This window comes from Rhipicephalus microplus, chromosome 6 (assembly GCF_043290135.1).
Source record: "Rhipicephalus microplus isolate Deutch F79 chromosome 6, USDA_Rmic, whole genome shotgun sequence".
In the NCBI taxonomy this organism is placed as follows: domain Eukaryota; kingdom Metazoa; phylum Arthropoda; class Arachnida; order Ixodida; family Ixodidae; genus Rhipicephalus; species Rhipicephalus microplus.
In genome coordinates this window covers 180,378,204-180,401,279 of record NC_134705.1, presented here as the reverse complement: position 1 = coordinate 180,401,279, position 23,076 = coordinate 180,378,204, and the positions used below count along the sequence as shown (strand labels likewise).

General features: G+C 47.0%; 1 protein-coding gene across 1 annotated transcript in view; it reads left to right on the top strand.

Moving 5' to 3' along the window:
- The window catches only part of LOC142766098 (uncharacterized), a 48,669-nt gene extending 30,347 nt beyond the window's left edge, over positions 1-18,322 (top strand). The window contains exons 4-8 of the mRNA XM_075867938.1: positions 3,214-3,361; positions 9,566-9,811; positions 12,881-13,063; positions 14,093-14,203; positions 17,753-18,322. Coding sequence (XP_075724053.1) covers positions 3,214-3,361; positions 9,566-9,811; positions 12,881-13,063; positions 14,093-14,203; positions 17,753-17,917 — 853 coding nt within the window. The 3' untranslated portion in view covers positions 17,918-18,322. The remainder of the gene's footprint in view (positions 1-3,213; positions 3,362-9,565; positions 9,812-12,880; positions 13,064-14,092; positions 14,204-17,752) is intronic.
- The last annotated feature ends 4,754 nt before the right edge of the window (positions 18,323-23,076 follow it).

Below are 23,076 nucleotides of genomic sequence, written 5' to 3'. Positions count from 1 at the left end.
ACACCGGCGTGGCGTTGTGCTAGAATACTCGACTGCGCCGCAAAAGGACCGGGTTCTCATCCCATGTGGTCCTCAATATAAATATTTTTTTCTCGTTTTGCTATTTTGCTATTTTCTCGTTTTGCTGCGTGACAGCGGTTATAGACACCGGCGGCGGCGATCAACTGTACACTCTTAGAAAAAAAAAAGTTAGGAAAAAGGTAGCAACTGCAAGCAAATAGGCAGTAACTGCAGCGGTTACTACCTTACTTGGACCGTTACTACACTCTTGCTACTTGTTTACTATCTACGTTAGTAAACAGTTACTACCTGCAACCGTTACCAACTTTTTGCGACCTGTTTACTACCTACGTTAGTAAACAGTTAGTAACTGGAATGAAATATGTAGTAACTGCAGCCATTACTACCTTTCTTGCACCGTTACCACCTTTTTGCTACCCGGATGCTGACTATTTAATCCAAAGTAGTGTATGATTTCGATTCTGATCATTTATGAGAGGAATCGTCTCGACGTATATCATCAAACGAATAAGTGGCTCAGAAGATATCTATAGATCAAGGAAATACATTTTGTTTTAAATTACGCAACTGAAATATGTAAACGTGCTTCTGATATTGTCGAAACGGAGAAGTACAAGTTAACGAACCATAGGCAAATGTACACGCATTGCAATAAACAATTACAAAAATCTTAGTGAATTACAGCATATTTTAACAAGACTGGTGGGTCAAAATAACCAGTCGGCCACAATTAGCCCCCAAAACGGTCAGAATCAATCCACTGCGGCGTGTATCTAAACATTATCAATGTTTTGGCGCGTCAAACCCCAAAAACAAATATTACCTTGTAAACGCTGATATATTAGCTGTGTGAAGCATTCAAATGGACTGAAAAAGAGTTCATAACCTTGTTTGGGCCACTGTCTATAATGCCTATTTGTCACCATTTTATAATGAATAAATTTGACATACAATTTTTCATAAGTAAGGCTGATTAAACGTCTTGTGCTTCGTCCCCAAACATACGTAACCAAGTAGTACAATATAGTGCTACAGGTTCAAATTTGTTATAATTCGTCTTAAAACACGAGTGCTCCCTTGTGCCAGACATGCCCTAGCAAAGTAGGGGTTATATATACCCCATGCGTACTTCATACTACGTGCATGCGTTCAAAATAGTGAACTTGATAGGTCTGTGTTTTCTTCGCGTTTTGACACACAATACTTCCTCACTCGAAGTTGTCTAATAATAAGACATTGATTGGCGAACATTAGCAGTGGAGAAATAATATGCCAAAATGAATGAACAGGGTAGTATCGGTTGCTACTTTTTGAAACTTTTAGGTGGTAATGGCTATGGTAGCAACGGTTACTAAATGCTGTTAGTAACAGCAAGGGTAGTAACTGTTACCACCTTCGCTGTTACTAACTGCGCTTACTACCAGGGTTGTAACACATGTGACAAAGCATTACTACCACAAAGTTAGCAAGTACTACCACCTTTTTTCTAAGAGTGTATACGACACCCTGCAGTATCCCTTGTTATATTGGTCTCGTAACAGCTATCACGGAGACCGGCCATATATATATATATTTTTTCTTTTCGTTTTCGGCGCTGCCAATCCGCGATAACAAAGAGACCTATTCCTGGCGAGACAGAACTATAGGTGGCAGCACCGCCCTGCGCAAGTGTGGATAGGCGGTCGGCGGTGCGTATACAAATACACGCAGCGGCGCTTCTTTGTTTGCGGTCTGAGCCGATTGTCGGCGGATAAGATGCGTTGACTATACAGTTTACTGTTAATACCAACGCTATTCTCATTTGAATCGGTGCACGACGCCTATATGCAACGTCAACATTATCCGCGAGTAAAACGCATTCTGTCTTTCATACAGATGCTCGCCCTGGGTGACTCCCTTCACGTTTTCGCACTAAATCACGCCTTCTCTGTGTTGTTTGTACGGGGTTAGCTTGTGCTCCGCCTGCTACGCACTGCTGTAGCGTGACTGAACTACTTATTTGCATCTTTAACACCTGCATACCACAAAAAAGAGATAAAGAAAGGTCGTAGAAAGCCCACATGTCTGTGCGATTTGTTCAGTACCACCGTTCGCACCTTATACGCATATGATTTTTTTCTTTATCTCATTCTGTACACTTTGAAATGTGGGACAGTCGCTAAGTCAATGGTAATATTCTATCTAAAAAAAAACGTGCTTGTCTCATTAACCAGGCTTTTCTTGTAGCCCCGCCATGTACGTAATCTATCGATGAACGCTTTCTGTTGAACTCTTTTATAAAAAACTCCCAAGCATTTCCCCGAGGGTGAACATGGTTAAGTGCGAATACACGGGGTGATGCTATGAGGGGTATTTATTAATTCGCACTATTATATTTATAATCACACTATGGTGCCTTTATGGTGTAATGGTTCTTGGGAATCGCAATTTGATCACACGGGGGAGTTTACGTTTTAGCTTTACTCCCCCTCACGACGAGAGACTGAGAGAGAAGGCGGGCGCGCGAGAGAGAGGGGTGCGCGCGCAGCTGCAGCGAGCGAAGGGGGAGGGGGTATAATGCGCGTTATTGACACCGATATCAGCGTCGCGTCCGTGACTTATTCGGTAGAGCGTCGCGCTGCGGCCCGCCAAGTCCTCTTTCTTTTAAAGATAGAGAGAAGACTGCGGACGCCGCCGACGGCGGTGGATGGTTTGGGGTCGCTTATAAAGTGTATTCACACTTAAAATTTTTACCGGTGCAAGGACATGTGCGCACACGTGGTGAACGCAGCGTTGCGTAAAGTGCAATCAGCTACCAAGATTTCCTGTCTGTACGCGCAAGCGTTGAAGATGGTGGCAGGTCTATAGCTCAAGTCGAGGCGTGTTTCTCAATACGGGGCAAAAGCTTGATGTGCTGAGACTGGATCCCGTTTTCAGAAACGCTCCTTGACTTGAATTTTACTTGCCACCGCCTTTAATGCAGCTTGAACGCATTTCGAAGGCGCTGTCTTTATCAGACGGTGGCAAAGCAGCACACAAACAGACAAATGCGTTTTGAACGTGCTGCACTGAAGGTGGTGGCAAGTCACGTTCGAGTCAAGGAACGCTTCTCAATACGGGGGTGAGAGTCAAGTGATTGTGAAACACAAGAACAGTACTGAGAACGTGCAGCGGCAGCGATTAACATGCTCTTTTCCGTCTTCGCTCTTGCAGAGCGGTGAACGGTTCTGATTTTAGAGATGCCCGCGAAGACCTCATGGGCCTCCAGAAAAACAGAATTTGGCACTACGGCACTCTAAACGTCATCCACTACCCGGATATGCTCGACGGTTTGCTAACGCGCACTGTGGGGTTGACCCAGGTAGGTATCGCAAAGCGCGCATGTCTTCGACGCACGCAGATGATTCGGGCATATTGTCACGTAGTGTTGCGACTAGTATACCGCCGAAACTCGAAAGCACTCTGGGGGCAGCCGCTTTATGTGGCAGAAATCGGGCCTACGATGGTCGGCGGTTACATTCGAAGGACGCCGCTGCCGTGCCGGTGTGTCACACGAAAATAACACTCGCAGCTCGCCGCTACACACACACACACACACACACACACGCGCGCAGAAACACACACACGCACAAACACACACACACGCACACGCATGCACACACGCAGACACACACACACGCACGCACACACACGCACGCACGCACACGCGCACGCACAGACACACACACGCACGCACACACACGCACGGACACACACGCACCCGCACACGCGCACACACACACGCACGCACGCATACACACACGCACGCACAGACACGCACGCACACACACGCACGCGCACACGCGCACCCGCACACACGCACGCACACACACGCACGCACGCACCCGCACACGCACACACAAACACGCACGCACACACACGCACAGACACACGCACGCACACGCACGCACACACGCGCGCGCACACACGCACGCACACACGCGAGCACGCACGGACACGCGAGCACGCACAGACACACACACGCACACATACGCACGCACAGACACGCACCCTCACACGCGCATACACACGCACGCACGCACACGCACACACGCAAGCACACACGCACACGCGCACGCACGCACAGACACACACACACGCACACATACGCACAGACACGCACCCGCACACGCGCACACACACACGCACGCACACACGCACGCACACGCACGCACACACACACGCACTCGCACACACACACACACACACATACACACGCACACACACACACACACACACACACACACACACACACTGATTCTACCCCGCAGTGAGCCGGCTTGCGCCCATTATCAATACGAGAACAGAACGAGACGCTATACCATCATTCTCACGTGATCATACCAGGCGCCTCCTCCGGCGCATGTAAAGACGATTGGCACAAAGGATGAGCGTGCACTTCCGTCGCGACAAACCAAAAGACACCACGTATCAAAATTTTAGGTCTGCTGCCTGGACGCAGCAAAACGTCAACGGACATCCATGAAAGCTCCTTGGGCTCTCACGACGTCCATGACACCATTGTCGCAGCTTTCCGTCGGACCGAAACACAGGTGTTACATGTACCATACGTATGGAGCACTCGTACCACGCATATTGATTTAAAATAGGCTGTATTCTGTCCTTCCGTCCGATCGCTGCAAAGATTGAACGGAAGGACAGAATACGGAATAATGGGACGGAAGCACAGTCTCATCGCTAAACGTGCTAATGCCGCGATTCTCCCCCACCCCTTCCCCTCCCTCCCCCCCTGCCGGACGAAACGACCTCGTTTGTGTGTGAACAGCATGACGGGTTTCGAGGGTCGTCAGAGTAGAGTACGCCGCACGTTGGCGAACAGCAGTAAATCAATCTGTTCATGGTGAATCTACTCCAAAGCAGTCTACCTGTTTGCAGTACCCGGAGGGTACTGCAAACAGGCTGACAGCTTCGGAGTACCCGGAGGGTACTGCAAACAGGTAGATTGCTTTTTAACGGCGTGTTCACAACGATGCTGCGGTCTCCACTCGAAAATGCGGCAGTCTTATGTGAAAGGGAAACTTAAACCTCGGCACTCGTGTAGCCTCAAAGTTGGTGAGCGAGTTGGTGAGCCGGAAAACATCGTCGTGTGATTTGACGGATCGCGGATGACGCGTGCACATTGTTCGCACATCGGCGTCAGTACCGTCACCGAACTGAACTGATAAGCGGCCTTGTCGGCAGAATAGCACGTGACAACAACTTGCAACAGGACTTGATGAAGCGGCACGCTCGTATACAAACAATCAGTCCCATTACATGCCTGGTGCATATTAGTTGCCTAAAAGTATGCGTGTCATTATATTTTCACTCGAAACGGCGAAATGAAGTTTCAACAATATCTTTCTCGAAACAAAGATTTAGACCAGTTTACTTGTGTGCTTGTTCTGTAAAAGTGGACCTCGGACAGCTAGAGATGTAATATCTTTTGCACAGTGTAGCTACATGTGCCCAAAAAACAACGCTGAGGGCTGGTTTTAGATGTGCAGCTTCATTTCAACTGCATTAAGAGCCCTGGGGTGCGGCCTCACCAGTGACCACCGCCGGTAACGCACTGCCTCACCAGAGAAGGATTGGTCGCCCTGGTGCAGTATCTGGACACTACCTCCCACATGCATACGTCAATTAACTCACGGCCCTCAGTCCCCAGCAGCTGCGAAGCAAATGACCACGCCGGCAGTCAGATCTGCAACGCAGCAGAGGGTGCTAAGAATCTCTGGATCCGGACAGGCCGCCATCGGAACCTGAACTTGGCAACGTTTAACGCTAGAACCTTATCTAGTGAGGCAAGTCTAGCTGTACTATCCGAGGAGCTAGAGGGTGTTAAATGGGATATAATAGGGCTCAGTGAGGTTAGGAGGACAGATGAGGCCTATACGGTGCTACAGAATGGGCACGTCCTTTGATATCGGGGCTTGGCTGACAGAAAAGAACTGGGAGTGGGGTTCCTAATTCACGGAAACATAGCTGGCAACATAGAGGAATACTATAACATTATTGAAAGGGTGGTCGTAATTAAACTCAATAAGTGATACAAGATGAAGGTGTTACAAGCTTACGCGCCTACAGCCATCCATGATGACAATCAGTTGAAAGCTTCTATGAAGACGTGGAATGAGCATTGAGTGAGGTAAAAACACAGTATACTATACTGATGGGTACACTAATGCAAAGGTAGGGAATAAACAGGCTGGAGACCAGGCAGTGGGAGATTATGGCATCGGTACTGAAAATTCCAGAGGAGAGCTACTAGTATGGAATTCGCCGAACGCAATCATTTACGAATTTTGAATATCTTCTACCGAAAACAAGGAAACCGTAAGTTGACATGGAGGAGCCCTAATGGCGGAAATGAGAACGAAATAGACTTTATAATGAATGCACACCCAGGCATCGTGCAGGATGTAGAAGTGCTCATCAAGGTAGGATGCAGTGACCATAGAATGGTACGGTCTCGAATTCACCTAGACTTGAAGAAGGAACGACAGAAACTAATACGCAAGAAGCCAAACAATGAGCTAGCACTCAGATGGAAAGTAGAGGAATTCAGAGTCTCACTTCAGAACAGGTACTCACTCCGCTCTTATCGTGGAACCAAACCTTAGCGTTGACGCAATGAATGATAATCTGACGAGTATCATTACGGAGTGCGCAGTGGAAGTTGGAAGTACGGTACTTAGACAGAACACTGGCAAGCTGTTCCAGGAGACGAAGAACCCCATTAAAAAGCGTCAAAGCATGAAAGTCTCAAGTACAACACACAAAATAGAACTGGCAGAGCTTTCGAAGTTGATTAGTAAGCGTAATGTATCCGATGTAAGAAGGTATAACATGGAGAGAATTGAACATGCTCTGAAAAACGGAGGAAGCGTCTAAACAGTGAAGAGGAAACTTGGGATAGGCTAAAATCGGATGTATGTACGAAGGGATAAAGAAGGCAAAATAACTACCAATATGGATAAGATAGTTAAAATAGCAGAGGAGTTTTAGAGAGATCTGTACAGTAGCCGGGACAACCCCGACACTATAAGAACTAGCAGTAATCCAGATGACACCACACCAGTAATGATAGAAGTCAGAAAAGCCTTGGAGAGCATGCAAAGAGGTAAATCTGCTGGTGAGGACCAGGTAACATCAGATCTGCTGAAAAATGAAGGACAGATTGTGTTAGAAAAACTAGCCACCCTGTTTACGAGGTGCCTCCTGACGGGAAGAGTACCAGAGTCCCGGAAGAATGCTAACATCATCTTCATACATAAGAAAGGAGATGACAAGGACTTGAAGAATTACAGGCCGATCAGCTTGCTCTCTGTAGTATACAAGCTATTTACAAAGGTAATTGCTAACAGAGTAAAGAAAACATTAGAATTCAATCAACCAAAGGAACAAGCAGGATTTCGAACAGGCTACTCAGTAATCGACCACATTCATACTATCGATCAGGTAATAGAGAAATGCTCAGAATATAGCCAACCACTATACTTAGCCTTCATAGATTACGAGAAGGCGTTTGATTCAGTAGAAATTTCAGCAGTCATGCAGACACTGCGGAATCAGGGCGTCGATGAAGTGTATATAAACATCCTGGAAGAAATCTACAGGGGATCCACTGCTACCATATTGCTTCATAAAGAAAGCAACGGTATACCAATCAAGAAGGGTGTAAGACAGAGGGATACAATCTCCCCAATGCTATTTACCGCGTGCTCACAGGAGGTTTTCAGAGGCCTGGAATGGGAATAGTTAGGGATAAAAGTTAATGGAAAGTACTTTAGCAACCTGCGTTTCGCCGATGACATTGCATTGCTGAGTAACTCAGAAGACGAATGGCAACTCATGATTACGGAGTTACACAAGGAGAGCAGGCAGGTGGGTCTTAAAATGAATCAGCAGAAAACGAAAGTAATGTACAACAACCTCGGAAGAGAGCAGCGCTTTCAGATAGGTAATAGTGCACTTCAAGTTTTAAAAGATTATGTCTACTTAGAGCAGGTTACAACCGCGAAGCCGAACCACGAGATTGAAATAACTAGAAGAATAAGAATGGTGCGGAGCACATATGGCAAGCCCTCTCACATCATGACAGCTAAATTGCCACTATCCCTCAAGAGGAAGGTATATAACAGCTGCATCTTGCCGGTACTTAACTATGGAGCAGAAACCTGGAGACTTACAAAGAGAGTTCTGCTTAAATTGAGGACAACGCCGCGAGCAGTGGAAAGAAAAATGGTAGGTGTAACCTTAAGAGACAAGAAGAGAGCAGAGTGGATTAGGGAATAAACGGGGGTTAAGGATATCACAGTTGAAATCAAGAAAAGGTAATGTACATGGGCCGGGCATGTAGTGCGTAGACAGGATAACCGCTGGTCATTAAGGGTAACTAACTAGATTCCCAGAGAAGGCAAGCGGATTAGGGGGAGACAGAAGGTAAGGGGGCAGATGAGATTAAGAAGTTTGCGGGTACAAATTGGCAGCAGCAAGCACAGAACCAAGTTGACTGGCGGAAGATGGGAGAGGCCTTTGTCGTGCAGTGGACGTAGCCAGGCTGATGATGATGATGATGATGATGATGATGATGATGATGATGATTATGTATTCTGTCCGCGCATCTGTCTGTCCAACCGTCCGTGCGTGCGTTCATCCGTCCGCCCTATATAATAGTTGACGTCTTCAACGTAAACACATAGACCTTAAGGCCAAGCTTCGCTCCATCATCAGCATTCACTGCGTGGATATGCAGTAATTTTTATAGGCAATATCTATCGATCTTAAATAGCCTCTAGACTTGTGTGAAGGCACCCTCCAGCAACGCTGTAAAACGAAAGCGATGCATATAGTCCTCTACGCGTACTGCTCATGACGTTCAACAACAGGAGTGAGTGAAACAATTTCAACCATGTTTAATATACACAATAGGCATAATAAGTTCTCCGAACGCTAATCGTCACATGAGGTCCGTTTACCACCTCACGAGCTAGGCGCTCGTGGCTTCCGTTATTAGCTCCGCCAACACGCTGCCGTACCTAATCGCGGAGGCCGCGTGGCGCTCTTCGTGCTTCTCCAACTTGTCGGTCGTTCAACGCTAATACAGAAACAAATAGCGTACACTAGTAAAGGGTCACGTGATCACAACGAAGCGAATCTTCACTTTTTTTGCCACATGAGGCACCAAGAGTACCCTTGAGGGAAGGAATAAAAGTATACAGTTGTGTCTAACAAGAAAAAGGAGCCTCGTTTTATACAATACAGTATACAACATTTCCATAAGGGGGGTTAACTCAGTTTGTGTTCTCAGTGGTTGTCTGTCCTTTTTAACACCGGCATTACAGATGGCCACGTCCCCTTGGGAACGCAAGTGGTTTTACATCGCTTTGGCCATAGCTTCAGCGATCAGCGCCGGCAGCACGGTGCGCTGTTGGGGCTAATCGCGGAGGTCACGCTTTGACTGCACTAACGCCGACGCGTTCAAAGACCAGCTGTCGCATAACACGTGCGCGCTTTCATTCAGGCCTTCAAAGAGCTCCAAGGCAAAGACAAGCGGAAGAGAACTGTGGTTGCCATCAGCGCTATCTTGTACGACGACGATGGTAAATGGAAGGCGTTGAAGGACGCCATCAAGATGGCCACGCAAGAAAAAAGCGATATCGACACCGTCATCATCATCTCCTCGTTCAATAGTTGGCTGGCTGATATGAAAGATTGCAAATCCGTGCCACCGAACATCATCGACGGTGTAAGCGGCTTCCCGTACCTGGTACGTGCGCACAAAATTTGACACGCTGTCTTCTATATACTTTGCCGTCAGTGGCACGATGGACTTTTGCATACAGTGTCCGGCAAAGGGTTCTTTTTAGGTGCGGAGCACTTTATAGGGGCCGGGCTGTCGTCTCGCATGTCATCTGTCTGCTGTCATTCCATGTCGTCGCTAGGCGTCACGCAAATAAAACCATCTACACCGTATCCATGGGGAGTGCATTATAGAAAGGGGCGGAGGGGGGGGGGGGGAGTCGGAGTCAGAAGAAGTGTTGTGATGATGAGGAAGATAGCAAAGGGGAAGGGAGAAGGTAAAGTATAGCCGTTTATGGCGTCACGCATGCTAAACCACGCATAGTGTAGACATATACTAGCCATGTAGAGTACAATAATGTGGGCGGGGAAGAGATGTAAGAGTAAGAAATCGTGTGAGGATGAGGAAAGGAAAGAGGGTAAGGTAATGAAAAGCGCAACCATGCATAGTATAGAGTACAGTCAGTGGGTGGGAAATGGAGCCTTAACTAATCAGGGTATTAGGAGTGGAGGGAAAGGAGAAGGGCCAAGAGAGACATCTGTATCGCGTACGGATGTTTGTAATGGCAACTCTTGCTTTCCCGTGAACGCAAGTATCACCTAAAATCAGGACAATCACTCCCTACATCTTCCACGTTGTGTGGTACTCCGCGCTGTTGGCACCGAGTTTAAAGGAGCAGATGAGCCTTCCTTATGGCGTATTCGGTTGGCCGCTCCGGTGCTCTGGCTCGGAGTCACCAGATGCCGAGGCAGCTCGCAATCAAAGCACGAGAGCCTGTGTAACAACCGAATAAGTCAGCAACTTCTCAGACACGGCCAGGCACGCGCGCGCACTCTAGCCTGGCTTGAGTGCGCGCGCGTGCACTCTAGCCACGCGCGCGCACTATTTTTTCCCTTAAATAGTGAGCTTGAGGATTCGTACTTTGCAGTGAAGGGTTCAATTTTCACTTGTGCCTTGACTTTGGCCACCAATTAGATAACCTCCTTCTAGTTAATTCTACCCGCTTAAAGTCTATTTTGCCCTCCGTGTCCCTAAACCCCAGTGCTTTGAAAAACGCAGCGCCATCATCCTGAACTATAGGGTGAAGCCCTTTACAGAACATTATCAAGTGTTCGGCAGTCTCTTGTTCCTCTCCACACGCACTGCATACTGTGTCTACCCCTTCGTATTTGGCCCGATATGTCTTGGTTCGCAGTACTCCCGTCCGGGCCTCAAACAGTAGAGAACTACCCCGAGTATTATCATAGATCCTTTCCCTGGCAATTTCCTGCTTAAAGGTTCGATAGGTCTCTAGTGCGGACTTCTTAATCATGCCCATTCTCCACATGTCAGTCTCAGTTTCCTTCACTTTCTTCTTAACCGACAGTTCTTTTTGGTTTGGCCACCTGCTGTTTTCTAAGTATTTACCAGTCAACTTCCTGGTTCGCTTCCTCCATTTCGTATCGACATTCTTTAAGTATAAGTAGCTGAAAACCTTCCTAGCCCAACGCTCTTCCCCCATTTCTCTCAATCGTTTCTCAAATTTTATCTTGCTGCTAGCATCCCTGCCCTCAAATGATGTCCATCCCATATCACCTTGTACTCCCTGATTTGGTGTATTCCCGTGAGCTCCTAAAGCAAGCCTACCTATTCCCCGTTGCTTAATTTCTAATCTTGCTTGAACTTCTGATCTCATGCACAAGACCGCATTGCCGAACGTCAGCCCAGGAACCATGACCCCTTTCCATATTCCTCTCACAACATCATACCTATTGTAATTCCACAGGGCCCTATTTTTCATGACTGCTGCATTCCTGTTACCTTTAGTCGTCACGGATATTTCGTGTTCCCTCAGATACTCGGTCCCATTGCTTATCCATACGCCCAGATATTTGTATTTATGTGTAATCTCTAGCGTGACCTCCTGTATTCTAAGCTCACTACCTTCGTTGTCATTGAAAATCATGACTGCTGATTTTTCCTTACTGAATCTAAAATCTAACCTATCTCCCTCATTACCGCAGATGTCCATCAATCTCTGCAAATCTTCCTTGTTGTTGGCCATTAGCACTATATCATCTGCGTACATTAATGCTGGTAGTGCCTGATCAATAAGTTTTCCTTGTTTGACTAAAGAGAGGTTGAAGCCCAGCCCACTTCCCTCTAATTTTGCTTCTAATCCTTGTAGGTACATCATGAATAATAATGGTGACAGGGGGCACCCCTGCCTAAGCCCCCGCGTGGTGACCGCGTGGTGGCGCTAGCAGCTAAAAGCAGCTAGCGCCACCACGCGGTCAGCGTGGAAAGCTGGCATTTGTGAGCAGCGGCGACAAATGGCGCCGATCAGTTGAGTGGATATCTCCGACATATCTGCACGCAGCGACAGCCTTCTGAGCTCAGTACATAAATCTGGTGATCGTCATCGTCCGAGCTATCTTCGAGGCACACCACGTGGCTGAGTGCGAGCAGGTGTAACGACAAAATTAACTCTTCCTCCGCCTTCGCTAGCTGCCTCTATTTTGACATGGTGCGTTTGTGGCTTCGTAGTAGTGAACTCGCCACACACACGCTTAAAAATGCCGCTAACAACGCTCATGCACGAAATGTTAGCGGCTCCGCAATGTCCCCTTTCGAAATGTGTGCTTACGCTCTTGATGATCTTCACTGGTTCACCTGCCAGCAGCCACGTGATTTGCCGGTTTGTGTGACGTGATCTCTCCTCCCTGTCAGATCTTGTCTCGCTCTTACCACAGAACACTCTTACTTCGAAGTCAGAGCGGTCGGGAGCGCTCTGAGTCAGCTAGAGGCTGACGCTCCGAAAGAACCAACCGTAGGTAGTCTGCGGGTGCTCAAATTCTACTAACCGAACGCGCAGCCACTGTTCAGACCACTCCAGAGCGTTCGTAAACTCCCAACCGAATACGCCATTAGTGAGCCCACCTAGCCTAACGGAAGCCAGTTAAGCCTCATGGGCATTGGGAGGGACGTCAGGCTGTTCTACGAACCACATGTTTTACGAAGCTTTGTGTGTATAATTGGCGTAATTAACGTTTACAGGCCCAGAACATGGAGGTGGTGAACAAGGAGAATGAGGCTGTTTACGGCAAGCAGGACGTCGTGGTGGGCCTATCTCTCGAAATGGGCGCCATGATGTACACTTACCACAGCGCACAAAATGATCCCTTGCGCTCCTATGCCTTCAAGGAATGCAAGACAGCGACGCTCATGCCACTGGACATGGTACGGAGCATAGTTCAACAGTGGTACGCTGGGAACAATGATGGCTTTTGTTCTGCAACACGTAACGTTTAAACCGGTATGGGAACGACACGAGGTTAAACAGACATTTACACAGGAAAGAAAAAACGTCGCCATGCTGGGCTGCTTGCGGGAAGTACAAAGACTAACGACACAGCCTCGGCAGTGACTTTTTGGGGAATTATGCCTATTTAACGAGGTTCAGAGAGGATAATGTCGATTACCAGGGAGCCATCTGTGAAAACTTGTGCACTGACTCAAGAGAATAAAAAAAAAAACACAAGGGCAGCGACATATCTTGGTACATGGTCACTGTTGCCATTATAATACTTCAAAACAGCGGTAAAATTAGCCCTGTACAACGCTCACAATACTCGCAGTATCAAACATGAAGAGGCACTCGCACAATTAAAAACGTGTGGGTATTGTTTCGTGTTCGTTTCGAATAGCTTTAGGAAATATACCAATGGCTCGTTATGCAATTTACTGCGCGCAGAACGGGGCTGGTTTCTGGTCGGTTTACCAAAGGGCGTCATGCATATGAACATGAACACTCAAGAGAGAGAGGGGGGGGGGGGGGAGAAATAACATTTCTTTGTACATCCGGCGTGTAGGAAGTCCCCGGCCTCACAGGGCGCGGATGTTCCCTATCTTAAGATTACGGCTATTAGAGTACGATAATCTCAGAGCCTAGACCTCGAGGATGTTGTGCTCCGACTAGGTGTCAGTTACTCGGGTGCCTCCACGCCCTTTAGACGGGTCGTCGGCTCCATTTCTCGGTTGCTTCGCCAAAGCCTCCTCAAGCCACTGGATGGGTTATGAACACTCGAGAGGGTGTACGAGTGTATAGGCTTAGTTAGTTGGCTTAGCGGCCGATCGCGCCGGCGGGGCCCCAAGTCAGGCCCCATGCACCGGTCGTTAGTGTCGGATAGTGTTACCATATTCTTACAGTTCTGACGCCTCAATATTTGCAGTACGAGGAGTTTAGACGATCCGTTTCCTTTCTCGCAGGCTTGTTCGAGCAAGGAGCGGGAAAAAGTCATGGACGTCAACGTTGCCTTCGGCGAAGGTACAAAAGAAGTGGTGCTTTTCTTCGACGACTCTGCCACTCTGAAAGAAAAGGTCCGTCCCTTGCCTTCTTTTTAGACCATAGCGCGTACCTTCTCTCGGTAGTGAGCGTGCGTCGTGCCGTGCTCAGCCTGGATCACATGAAGCGTTATTACTCGCGTTCGTTCTCGCTCTAAGAAGCTTCGATGTCCACCTCCCCCACCACCACGATGTGGGTAGCGACGAAGAAGAATTAAAAAAAAAGTGGAATCCCTTTTCCACTCAGGAAAATATTACAAGGGCAAGTGATACTTAGATTACCTTTTCTTCTTTCTTCTTTTCTTTCTTTCTATTTTGCACTACGTTTCTTATACTGTTTCCTTTCTCCATGCCGGGAATCTGCCTCTTCGCCCGATGCTATACCGATGGCGCGGCGCATATGCTCATCTCCTAGCGGGAAGGTCGCAAAGCGGCTCTTAATCTCGGAGGCTCTCTGGCGATACCGCCTCTCCCGGCCCCTGCTAAAACTGCAGTCGGCAGCAGAGGGTAACGAATGTATGGGGCGGTTTGGACATTGCCCCACAGGCTAAGGCAACGCAAACCGTCCGTTGTTATGAGCACACTTGTACCGACGGTAGTGCGTGAAACGATGAAATTCAACGATGAAATGCAACAACGCAATGCGGGGACGTGAAATGGCACGTGACCTCGATAAAAGTTCGAATTTACACACTGTAAACGATTGATCGTCGACAAATCCACGATCGAGAAAGCATCATTAATTGGAAAACGGCGCGTGCAAATACGCATGTGACTAGTGCATTTTGAAGGACAAATTTGTGTACAAGCGAATTTATGGGCACGTTAAACCTCCTTACAAAACAATTCCAGATTAACTCCCCTGCGACTTCAAGCACGTCGCTGCGGTGACGCTTTTAAGAGTAATCGTCCTTTGTGTATCAGAGGCCCACGGGACGGCCTATAGTGCTCTCCCGTAGTAGAGTACTAAGTACTCTAAATCGTTCACCAGTTTTTTTTTTTTTTTCTAAACACAGATGCGACCATAGCAGGGACCATCAACCGTCTGTTAGCACGGTTGACGGTCCCTGCTATGGGTCTGGGGAAAGTGGCGGTCTGGGGAGCGAATCATGACGGTCTGGGGAAAGTAAGCCACTTTCCCCAGACGAAGTCATGATTCGCACTGAAATCTATACCCTTCCGCCACTTTCCCCAGACGAAGTCATGATTCGCACTGAAATCTATATCAGACAGAAATACTTTCCCAAACGATAGAATCTCGCCCCCTAATTATTTGCCACGGTGTGAAAGGTTCAGATCTGTTACTATGCATGCACGATGTTTTGCGAGATCATATGCGTGCTACTGAAAACTGCTTGAACTATATTTGACGTATGAACTGGATGGCACTGCGAGGTAGTATGTACTGGGCTGCCCTGGCGAATTCGCCTCAGTAGGAGGAGATAGCGAGTGTGCCATCGCCGTAGCATGGGGCCGCGATTGTTTAACAAGGTTTATGGTGGTGTTTTCATATTACTCCGTCGTCATTACTTGCGCAGTCAGGAATAGCGAGCTGCTGCTGCTGCTTCTACGGAACACAAGCTTTTAAAGGGTACTAAAGTCAAATAACAGTTTATGTGAGAATGAAAGCTCAATGTATGACAAAGTCTGAAACGACAATATTATCAACAACAGTGTCCTACATACCGAGAAATTGAGGTAAATTCATGATAACACATGCGGAACTAATAAGACACTCATAGAATGGTCCCGATGACGTCAGAGTTAGCGCCTAAAACTAATCACTAATAATCAAACTATCTGCAATAAATAAAAAAACCTTCCGTTCATCAAGAGAAGTAATAAAATGCTGCTCATTCATTTATGTTTGATTCATGAAATTTCCGGAGCCCTCCACTACGGCGTCTCTCATAATCATATGGTGGTTTTGGGACGTTAAACCCCACAAATCAATCAATTATGTTTGATTCATGGAAAAAAGAACCACCGGGCGTTACTATGGAGAATGGCGCGAGTATTTCAAAAGTTCAATTTTCACCTGGCTAAACTTAGTTTACTCTAGCTAAACTTGGAGTTACTCTATATGCTACCTTTAGGTGCATATACAATAACACTAATTAAACTGAACAGGTCGTGCCATCGAGCGGGGCCCACTTGAACCAAGCACGCCTGCCATCTCGGAGGCCAAGGCAGGATACCGTTTGATGGCCATTGTACCTGCTCTGGCTCCCGCTACTTTAGCGCTGCTTTTACTATTGTCGGCGGCCGCACAGTAAAGCAGGGCAGCGTTGTGCGCGGCAAAAGTTACGTGAGACGGCCATTTTAAGTAACTTAAGGGGGTATTTGAAGTGCGCTGACGCAATGCGGACCACTAAAACATGATTTCAAAATAAACACTTTCTTTGCACAAAAGTAGCGCACTACGAGGTTTCTGCACCGCTATTTCAGCAATCAACGTTGACTTATTATTTGCATTTAGTGTCCCTTTAACATCCCATTTGGTAGCGCTTGTCTCATAGCCATGCTCAAACTAGCTATGTGCAAGTTACTGAACCCACGGATGCTGCAGCTAGGTTCGATCAGCACGATGCAACTTGAATATCGAAAATTCGTCGAACGATAGCGTCCGGAAGTTACCGGTAAGTACAGAAAAAGTTAGTTGAGGGGCGTGGATTGTCACCGTGACAGGGCGTACTAACCAGCGTTGGCGGCATGCTGCCCTCCGTAACATCCACAATACTTGCGCTACATGCAATGCACAGCAAAAACTATGTTTTTATTTTGATCTCGCTGATAAATATTATGCATTAAACACAATCAAGGTGACTTACGAGAAACGGGGGGCGTGAGGTGCAACTCCCTCCTCGCGAGTTAGCAGCTGATTCTTCATCGTCGCTGTAACTGTCCGTTCTTTCACTCAATGCACTCCACTTTCACGGCCTTTTAAACCTCGTGAAAAACCCTCGGGGTCAAGATTGTTTTCTTTAACATCACTGCTGAAATCAATCTGAAGAATTTCCTTTCCCGAACGGCTTTCACCAAGTTATCTTGGCGCGGTGAACATTTTGCTCTTAGACAAATCAAAAAGCAAATGTTTTGCAGTGTGCTGCCACCTATCAACGAACGTACAAAAACAAGATTGTAACCACGGCATCCGAGATGGCAGATGCGCGCCACGCACGCTGCCATAGAGTTAATACACTTAACTCTAGAGGAAAAGCTGGGCCGGCATAAAGCTAATACTACTCTATGCGCGGTGCACGTCTACCATCTCGAAGGCTATGCTGTAATTGAACGTAGATAGAGGGCCTTTGATATTAATCAGCGGCACGCCGCCGGCCTATCTCGGAGGCCACGGTAGATATCGGGCATTATGCACGGTGCACGTCTACAATCTCGGAGGCTATGTTGTAACTGAGCGTATATACAGGGCTTTTGAAATTAATCAGTGGCACGCCGCCTGCCTATCTCGGAGGCCACGGTAGATATCGGGCATTGTCCTAAGTTTACCAGCCCTGCTTTTTCAAAATCCTCAGCGTCTATGGTGGCAGACAAGTTGACGGCCGACGTGTGCTGTTTACGCAGATCGAGTACGTCAAGGAGACGCAGCTGCGGCGAAATTTTGCCTGGCTGTACTTCGACGTCCACATGACAGACTTCAGGAACCAGTGCGGTTTCAAAAACCCCTTCCAGCTCATCCAGACGCTCCGAAGTGAATTCGAGATTAAAGACAAGCCTGAACCGACGTAGGAACGCCATACGCGCGGTACTGTCGGTGGGGACCACCGCAATTGTGCTTACGCTTTTTGTCGTCCCCGGCAACCTCGCTCCTAAGTGTGACGGCCATATTGAAAGTTTTACATCCCAAGATTTTTTTGCGTTTTTTCTCATAACTCGTGTGAGCAGTACACGGTTTATTAAAGCGTATTCCTAGTTTGAGATATAATATGTTGCTAGGCGTAAATAATTATATACTGACTTGTTGTGCGCTGCGACGCCTTTTCAGTATGGATAGAAAACGCTGGCCATCGACGTGCCCATCGGTAGTAGAGGCTACCGAGAACGCGCAAGCTAAATATTGAAGAGCCACATGCGGCCCAAAATTTAAAATAAATTCTCAGTTGGCTAACAACTCAATTCTATTCCCTCGTCACACGATGCAACACCCTATAAAAATTATAGCGTCTTATGTCCAAGCATCACGCCATTGTCTGATTTGAAAATGGCGCGAGGAGTTACTGGGGCCACCGCAGGAGGCCGCGAGGTGTCCAAACGTGTACGCGTGATCGGACTGAAAAGGCACGCCTTCGAAGAAAAAAAAAAAAAACTAAATGTGCTCAGGGTCGCAAAGCACGCGCGTGACATACCTTCTTTCTCGGTTCCATCCCTCCTTGCTTAGATTCCACCGCTTTCGTCAAGGAGAGAAAGCAGTTGCCGAGTGCGACATATCTTTGTACTTTGCTCGTACAGTACAAATTATTCTTAAGGTTTTTTTTTTTTTTTGCGGTGGTCAATTTGTGAGTCAATAAGCTCCATTAGTGATCCCTTTACATGGCTACTTAAGTGTTGCAGGGCCCCTATAATGCCGTAAAGACCATGAGAGAGTGGAGCTGAACGGAAGCCTTAGCGATAATTTTCTAAATAATGTAATGCTAGGCACACTTGAGCATATTGCAAGATATTTAGTGCAACCTTCACTTTCGCAAAAACTCGTACAAACACTCCCACATACACCCGAGTAACGCACACAACACTCAGCGCTAAATGTCTTGCAACATGACGAAAAACCAACAAGCCCAACAACAAGTTTTGTTGAAACTTGAGCATGGTTTCGATGGCTTAGAAGGGTGAAATATTGCCAACTATCGTCTCATCCTTTACCGAGAAAAGCTGAAGTCATCACCAACATCACAACTGACTAATGTCGTCATCAATGTTTTAAATGACATGCTCATATTAAGCACATAACAAATAAGGCGCTAAGAAAACTGGGTTGTCTTAAGAGAAACCTCAAAGATGCAACCAAAGAATGTAAACTGCTGGCATACAGATCACTCGTAAAGCTCCTACTTGAGTATGCATCCATCGTATCATTGCCATACCATGTCAAAAACAAATATTCTAGAGTTCCTTCAGAAGATAGCCATTAGATTCTAATGTAAATATTACAATCGCCATTTTTCACTAACCACAAGGTGCGACCCAAATATACTGGAGTCTATTCATAAAAAAGTCGTTCATGTGTAATCCTTATGATCGCTACCTTTCACCAACCACATCATGTCAAATACACAAATATGTTGGAGTCTATTCAGAAGAAAGCCATTTTCTCCCCAACTACATCATGTCAGAGACACAAATATTCAGCAATGTATTCATAAAAAATCTGTTAGATCTATGTGTAAACGTTACGATTGCCATTTTTCACTCACATTACAAGCTTACAAACTGCAGCTAAAACATTTGGCCCGCAGACACACTTGTCACCATCTTGTCCTGCTGCATAAAACTGCTAAAGGGAAAAAAACTATCGATGGACCACTTGCTTTTGGTAACCCTCCTTCTTGAGTCGACAGAATTGTTTTCCATTCCTTTTTAATACTATCAACATTTGGAATGGCCTTGACGGCCCCTTCGAGAGTTTTGCAAGAATTAATTTGTGGAACAATTGTCAAACTTTGTTCACCAATGAACTGTGTATGCTTTCCTTATGTATTTTTTTCTCTTTCACTGTATAAAGTCTTTTTCATATTGCATCTTTAGTGTATTTATATACTTACCCCTGCAATATCTTGCAATGCAAGATGGCAGTATATATGAATAAAAGTAAACCACCTATGCTCCATGCAGCTGGGCATTCGCTCACCTTCGCTAGACGTACTGCACTTCTCTCTCCTTTCCCTTGGCCATGGACATCTATCTGCCTGCTTAGCTATGACTTACTCTCTCCCACTTCAATAGGGTTGATATATCGTATGGACGGTACAGTGAAGTAATGCACTTTGGACAGGGACAGAAGAAACATGGACACTCTCTACCAAAGTACTTTCATCATCATCATCAACCTGATTAAGCCCACTGCAGGGCAAAGGCCTCTCCCACGATCTGCCAATTAACCCGGTTTTGGGCTTTCTGCTGCCGCCTTATACCTGCGAACTTTTTGATCTCATCGGCTCACCTAACCTTTTGTCTCTTCTTTTGTGCGTTTGCCTTCTCCAAGAGTCCAGTCAGGCCAGCGGTTATCCTGCCTACTACAACGTGCCTGGCCCATGTCCATTTCTTCTTCTGGATTTCAACTATGATATCCATAACCCCGGTTCGTTCCCTGACCCATCTGCTCTCTTCTATCATTTTCCTACACCTACCATTTTCCTTTCCATCGATTGCTGCATCGTCTTCAGTTTAAGCTGAACCCTCTTTGTAAGCCTCCAGGTTTCTCCTCCATATCAAAGTATTTTAGCATACGGTACTCTAATCATTCTCTCATTTTCTTTTCCTCGCTTCCCCTTTTCCCCTTCTCTATCCGACGCTGTGCTTTTCCCCATGCTATGCACTTGCCCTCTCCTGGCTGGGCTATCCGGTGAACATCAACGCCCCAACTTACAGAAGTAGTGAGGCTAACATCACTGTGCCCTCATTGACCTGCATCTACTCTGCTTTAACAGCTCCGCTGGAAAGTTGCAACTACACGTACGCATTGCAGCGTGTTGGAGAGGGGAAAGGAGGGGGGAAGGAAATCATTGTTAGGGAAATTTCGACAAATCTCAGAAAATGGTGCGTGGAGTGCACTCGTAGGGAGAACGGGGATTGAAGGGAGGATGAGAGTGTAAATACGAAAGTAAGGGATATGACAGGGGAAATAATATGAGATAAAAAGAAAGGGTGGGAGATAAGCAAAGGAGATAAAAAGCGGGGAGGGTAGAAAAACTCTGGTGTTTGGCAGGAGAAAACGCCTAATTTACCATGGCGAGCAGCTTCTAAAGGTTGTTCAATCAGGCTGGCGTCCTCAAGACAGCCGAGTAGGCCCCGCCACGGCGGTCTAGTGGCTAAGGTACTCGGCTGCTGACCCGCAGGTCACGGGATCAAATCCCGGCTGTGGCGGCTGCATTTCCGATGGAGGCGGAAATGTTGTAGGCCCATGTACTCGGATTTGGGTGCACGTTAAAGAACCCCAGGTGGTCAAAATTTCCGGAGCCCTCCACTACGGCGTCTCTCATAATCATATGGTGGCTTTGGGACGTTAAACCCCACAAAATCAATCAATCAAGACAGCCGAGTAGGGCCACAAGAGTAGAGCGGCGAGCCCAATCTCTCCACAGAGAGGGCGCGATGCTAAGTCCACAAGCCACGCACGGACTGGCTGCAACGAGTACCTGCGATCAAGCCTGAATACCACACCTGCGCAGGACATGCAACAGTAGAAGCAAGAGCTGAAGAAACAGCCGTTCCAGAGCCCATTCATTGCAAACTCTCTAGGGGCGACTATAAGAAAGTGCAGTTGCAAGCTGTACACCACAAAGCAATTTTGCGCAATAGGGAAGTACTCATTATGCTATTCTCATTCTGTGGAGACACGAGGTAGCCGAAACGAGTCTGTAAGGATTAAGTGCAATTGGCGATGCTGTGGCTTCTCACGGTGAAAAACTGTGGCCAAGCACTTTGCAAGTGTCAAAGCTTTCAACCCCCCCCCCCCCCCCCCTAATCGCATGGTGCAATGCCTGGTGTTTTATTTTCCATGCTGTTAACAATACACCGCCTGACATGATGCCGCAGTTTCTTTGCGAACAAGTTGCAAGCGTAGGTGTGATTCTAGGGTAGAACGACTCGACTGCCACGCAACCAGAACACTGAGGCACAGCTCTTTGGTGTTGCAGTTATGCCAGGTGCACTTGGTAGTTAGAAGGGGGTAGTTTGATGGCAACTAACAAATCGTGTAAGGATCATCCTGCCAACGGCAGGTCGACTTGTCTGTGTTAACCAAAACTACTGAAATCCAACCACATTTGCAGTGCCCACCAATATTGATTTGGTTTCGGCGTTCATACTTGCGCTTATTGTCAATTAATGGGAACGTACCCAATGGACAACCTCAATACGTCAATATCTGTGGCATGTTTTTTTATACTATAAAAGGAATACATAAGTAATTCTAAAGAATGTAGCATTTATTAAGCTGCGTTGACAATGCAACGCTATGAGCGAAAAGACTATGCGCTGGTGGCACTGACCCCTCACCTTGCACTCTACAAATTATGGCCTCCGAGATTGCGCGCACATGCTGCTTGCGCGCTATAACGGAGGCCATCCTTTCGTTTTCTAAGATTATTACCAGATAGCGCTCATTTCTCACGCAACATCTCTAGAATCACAATCACAGATTTTCTCGCGCAGGACATCAAATGAAGGTTTTATTCACTTCCTCCAGGCGCAAGACTATCATCTTTTGATGAAATTTGGAGTGAAACATGCAGATACCGGAATAATTTTTTTTTCCTCCCTCAGGACCTCAAAGTTCTTCATCCATACATCTACCCTGCAGGACAGCCGTTGCAGAAACCGGCGGCAGCGGCCTATTAAGCCACCAAAATGAACTGTTGTAATCTCAAAACTGCCTTTGCTGTAAAATATGCGAAACATCTTTCGGAAGTCCAGCATTGTTGGCATGGGGCTTTATTGTGGAAAACTCTATGGCTCTGGCTTGCTTTATGTTCGGATACACCTTGAAAAGTCCAGAGAGGCCAAGCCAGATGAAGCGCGGCAGCCATCAGCTCTGCTATAGGCGTGGTACAAGGTTCCCCATCAAGGCGGGGGCAAAGGTTCTGGCAAGGGAACATACAGGCGGTGACGACCGATTAGTAGCCGCACTTCTGTTTCACCTGATAACCATCTACATGTAGAGCTTCAGCGGT